The sequence below is a fragment of the Elephantulus edwardii genome, unplaced genomic scaffold, assembly GCF_000299155.1.
Source record: "Elephantulus edwardii isolate Elephantulus edwardi_28Jun2011 unplaced genomic scaffold, EleEdw1.0 scaffold00263, whole genome shotgun sequence".
Lineage (NCBI taxonomy): Eukaryota > Metazoa > Chordata > Mammalia > Macroscelidea > Macroscelididae > Elephantulus > Elephantulus edwardii.
In genome coordinates, this window is record NW_006400013.1 from 2,277,080 (window position 1) to 2,281,944 (window position 4,865).

At 36.1% G+C, this 4,865-nt stretch overlaps 1 protein-coding gene across 1 annotated transcript in view; it reads right to left on the bottom strand.

Annotated features, from left to right (window-relative positions):
- The window catches only part of HERC1 (HECT and RLD domain containing E3 ubiquitin protein ligase family member 1), a 185,261-nt gene that overhangs the window by 176,346 nt on the left and 4,050 nt on the right, over positions 1 to 4,865 (bottom strand). The window contains exon 2 of the mRNA XM_006899631.1: positions 519 to 614. Coding sequence (XP_006899693.1) covers positions 519 to 614 — 96 coding nt within the window. The remainder of the gene's footprint in view (positions 1 to 518; positions 615 to 4,865) is intronic.

Here is a 4,865-nt window from a genome sequence, read left to right on the forward strand (position 1 = left end):
CCCCAAGAGAACTTAAAAATGAAGAGATTTTTAAAACATAAAAAATGTTTTTAGATACACAAGACTGAATGACAGTGAACAGGCATGTACACATGGCTGACACACTATAACAAAACCCAAGGAGATGATTATTCTAGACTACCACCATTTCTTAGGGCAGGATTAAGGGATTAAGATGAAAGTACTTTTGTAGCAGCTGGCAAAGTTTTATTTATCCCAGATACAGATTAGAATGATATTTACTTTGTAATAATTCACTAAGTCATATATTTGCTGGTGTGGTTTTGTGTTTCATATTTTTCTTTGAAAAATGAAAATTTCTGTGCATAATAGAAAATTTAAAAGGAATAAGAGTTTACAATGGAAATCTGATTGCAGACATCTCAGCTCCACTCTCTAGAGACAACCACAGTGCCATTTTCTTTCACTTCTTTAACAGACAGAATAAATTATGAAGAAATGCTATAGTATTTTAAGACAAAGTGATTTCTAATGCAAAAGTCATGGCTTTTACATACCTCTTCAAAGAGACACAAAGCTGCTTCATAAAGTGAACATAAGCCATCAGATGTTCTGGTTGGTTCCCTCCACTGACTTCGATCAGCAGATGAACCCTACAGTGAAGATATTGTGGAATGCAATATAGAAGAGAGAGACATGTGTATTAAAATCACTTATACAACACCTATTTCAAGAACATATGCTTATATGATTATGATTACAATGCACTGAAACCAAATCCAAACTAGGTCATGAAAGCTTTGACATGTGAGTGTTGTAAAACACCTGGTATATAGTGAAACCACATAGGAAGTGCTAATTTACCATGAATTACCTCACTAGTGGCAGCAAGAGCCAAGGCTTAGGAAACAGGGAGGCAGAATTTTGCCAGTTACAGGCTTTTGGGGTGATCAAGATTTAGTAAATGGGGAACCAGGAAACAGTCTACTCTCATAGGGCTGCAGTGTCTGTCATACCCAAGGATACAGGCAAACAGAATGTACCTAGCTTGAGAAATGACTATGACCAGAGCAACAGAAAGTCTGCCCCTCACTTCCTGGATTCAGCACAATCAAAGCTCTACAAGTAAGTTCATGCAGCTCCCTGACTGCAATGTAGCATCTTTATCTTAACACAACTCTTCAAAGTAGGGGCCAAATGCTATGATACAAAATGATTCTTACTGATAAACGATATCAGAAATGATACTCAATCTTTGTTGCCTCGCAAATATCCATTTCTTTACATTTTTACAACAAAAATATGTCTAAATTATCAATCCCACAACTGTAAAATTATCACTGGTGGTCTTATTTTAAATTATACCATATTATAAAAATATTAATATTCAAGGCAATTACCTGGCAGATATACCATAGAAAAGACTATGGAGGGAGGTTGGCCCAGGTGCCCTGTGAGAATCCATTCAATTGTACTGCCTAATTTTGTCAACTCAAACTATGAATGAACATGATTCCTACACATTGAAAGAAATATGTATTCTGGATCAAGTGTAAATACCAATTAACTTTTTCAAACAAAACGTTCATAGTCTAGTTTTTGTTTTAACAGTGCTTCAACTTTCTTAAGTTTTATAGTAAGAAAGTTGTGCAGTTGATTGTTGTTGCAATTGGTCTTACTCAGTGGACTCATATCAGTTATCAGGAACATAGCATATCATGAACAACACTGTGCTGTTCTGACATGTATCAAGGTCACCATTAAGTTGAAACCAACTCCACCGCAACAACAAATAACAATATATTTAGCTTTCCTTTTTCTATTCCACCAATAAAATATGATAACATTTTCATCAACCTGTATCCACTGCTGTCTGCACACCTACACACACAATTCTACCCCTGACACACAAGAGGTCAGGATGAGTCAGAACTGACAGCTGGTATACATCTGCCAGGAAGGTTGTTGTTACATGCCATTGAGTTGCCTGCAACTCACAGTGACCCTATATACAACAGCTCTGAAGCTTGCCCTGTCCTGACTCAAGTCTTACCAGAAAGGTACACAACTTTTAAACAGAACACTGAACTTGAGCTATCCTCAAATTATATATTTATTTCATATTATAGCTCCATATATAAAATATATGTATTTTTATATTATAAATAATACTTCTGAGAAAAACCACAATGGTACTTTGTGGCTCCATTACTTAAAGAACACTCCTGTTGGTCACCAAACCAAAAGTAGATAAAGAGGTGCAGCATCCTAGTGTACCTTCTGTTCTAAAAACTAGCACCACCATCATAATCCTTCTTCTCATACTTTTCTGTAGATCTGTGTTTAAATACAGGTGCCATGCCTCACTGGTTGTATAACAGACGGTTAAATGTTCCCATCTTTAGACTGGAATAATGTCACATCATTTAAAGCTACTAAGAAATGCTCACTGAAATAATGTATAAAACACAGAACAAAGTTCCTGATAAATAGGAAATAATTGCTATCATTTTGCTCAATCATGCTCATTGAGAGGAGGGGGGAAAGAATCTTTTTCATAAATTATTGCTAACCTTAAAAATACCAAAATTACCCTAAAATCTTGTACACCTGTCTAGTGATTGCCACTCATATAGTTTCTTTTTTAAAAAATTTTATTTTATTAATTTTAATGAACATTTACAGAGATTCTGGATTTCCATTCATTCACTGCTGCACTTTTCTCCCTGCCCAGCCATCCACCGCAATTCACTCCTCTCTTTGAAAAGTAAAAGAAAAATTCTTTCATTGGTATACAATGTCCCCGCACCCTATCCCCCGCCCCGAGTACACTCCACTATGCAACCTTACCCCAACTCCCAATACGAGATGTTGTTACTGGTAAAACTACTTTAATTCCAGTAAATTAAGAATATCTCTAAAATTCATTCTACAGAATTCCTAGTGTGTTGTGTAAACATATAACTTAAAAAATAGAGCTAAAGCTAAAAAAAATTAAAATTTAATTTAAAATTTAATTTATAACACAGTAAATATACAACTTCATATATTGCTAACAGACCACAGGAAATACAATGGTCTAAATAGAAAGTTGTTGTTAAGTGCCGTTGAGTCACAGGTGACCCTATGAACGGAAGTCCTGGACACTTCCTGTATAACTTTTGTTCTTTCTCCAGGTGCATAGGGTTTCCAGAGGCAAGCTATTGTCGAAGTGGATGCCACTCCTGCTTCCAAGATTGTTTTAATTGGGGAGCTTCACCAAACACTGTCCAACATGGGTAAGAGTATTCAGATTCACAACAGCCACGTAGAAATTAAAATATAAATTAGGAGTTCACAGGTCACCATTTTAACTATCTTCCTCTCAAAAATCTATCATTCAAAATAATTTTCTTTTCCCCTGTTTATCTATTTCAGATATTCAGATCAAGACTGAATGGTGTATATTTCTTCACATACTTATGTAGTTTAACTCAAAATTGCTTCAATAATGCCCCTCTGCCATAAGACCTTGCATATAAAAACTCTATCCTTACTCCAACATCCAGGGGCTTGTTCCTCCACTCTTTGGTTGCTTTGTGAATGCACAAAAAGGTCCTTCAAAAAGGACCAATTCTGAAAACTCAAACTCTCTTACAAAACTTAAGGCTGTCTCCTCCACATTCTTTCCCCTTTCACTTCCAGTCCTTTCCTGTGACCTATAGCATCCCTCATGTACAGACTTCAACTACAGTCCATTATCATTATGCAAAATTGTCTGTGTATCCTCCATTCAATAAACTGTGAGCTGCTGGAGGTCTTAGACACAATAAGGCTTATTTATCTTTTTAACACAGTTCCTAATGGTATCTGGACAGAAGGCCAATGAGATTTATATTGCTGTTCATTTAAATGTATATTACTTCCCTATTGTTTTTTGAGTTGCTGACAGGTCAGCTCTGACTCATGACAACCTTTTGTGTAAATGAACAAAACACTACCCTGTCCTGTTTCTTTTTCACCAGGTTTGAGACCATTGTTCTGGCCATGGTGTTAATTCATCTCATTGAGGGTTTCCCTCATAATTACTGCGATAATATTTACCAAATGGAATGTCCTTTCTTTTATAATATGTTAGAAATAAGTTACCTAGTGTCCTGTATGCTCCCACCCAGATATATTAATATGTGTGTTGGTGGAAGACTTTATGTTGCTGTTGCTGTTGTTTGCCATCGAGTTGAGCATGACTCATAGTGACCCTATGAACAAAAGGCCTAAAGCTTTTCTATAACTATTGTCATTTATCAAAGTTTGTGGATGCCACTCCAGCTTCCAAAACAACTTATATACTGATACTCATTTCTGTTAGGTCTCTTGCCATTTATGGTTCTTTGTCTCTTGCTCTAACATCTAGGTTGGAGCTAAGACTGTCTCAGCTGCTCAGGGCTACACAAACCTAAGACAGGAGAACAATTCAAACTGCCCCAGGTACCTAAGGGGGCTCAAGATTGAGTTCTTAGGCAGTAAGTACAGTAAAATATAAAAACAAAAAAAAACCCTGTTCTGCTGCATTGAAGTCCCAGAGGTATGTGATTTGAATCCACCAGATGCTCTGCTGGAGAAGGAGTGGTAATCTCCTCCTATACCAGTCAGATCTGATTTGACAGTATACACTAAAAAAGTAATAAAATAAAATTATAAAAAACCCCAAAACCCTGTTCTGAAGACCCAGGGTTTTCAGGTGCCATCACATACTGTGTAAAGAAAATAATAAACATAAAACTCAATAAATAGTAATTCCTTTCCTTTGGGACTAGCTTGAGATTTAATTAAATTCAATTTCCTATATGCCTGGGATGACTCTGAAAGAGCTGTACAAAATCAAACATAATATTTATCCCAACAGTAGCTCCAAATTTCTAAAA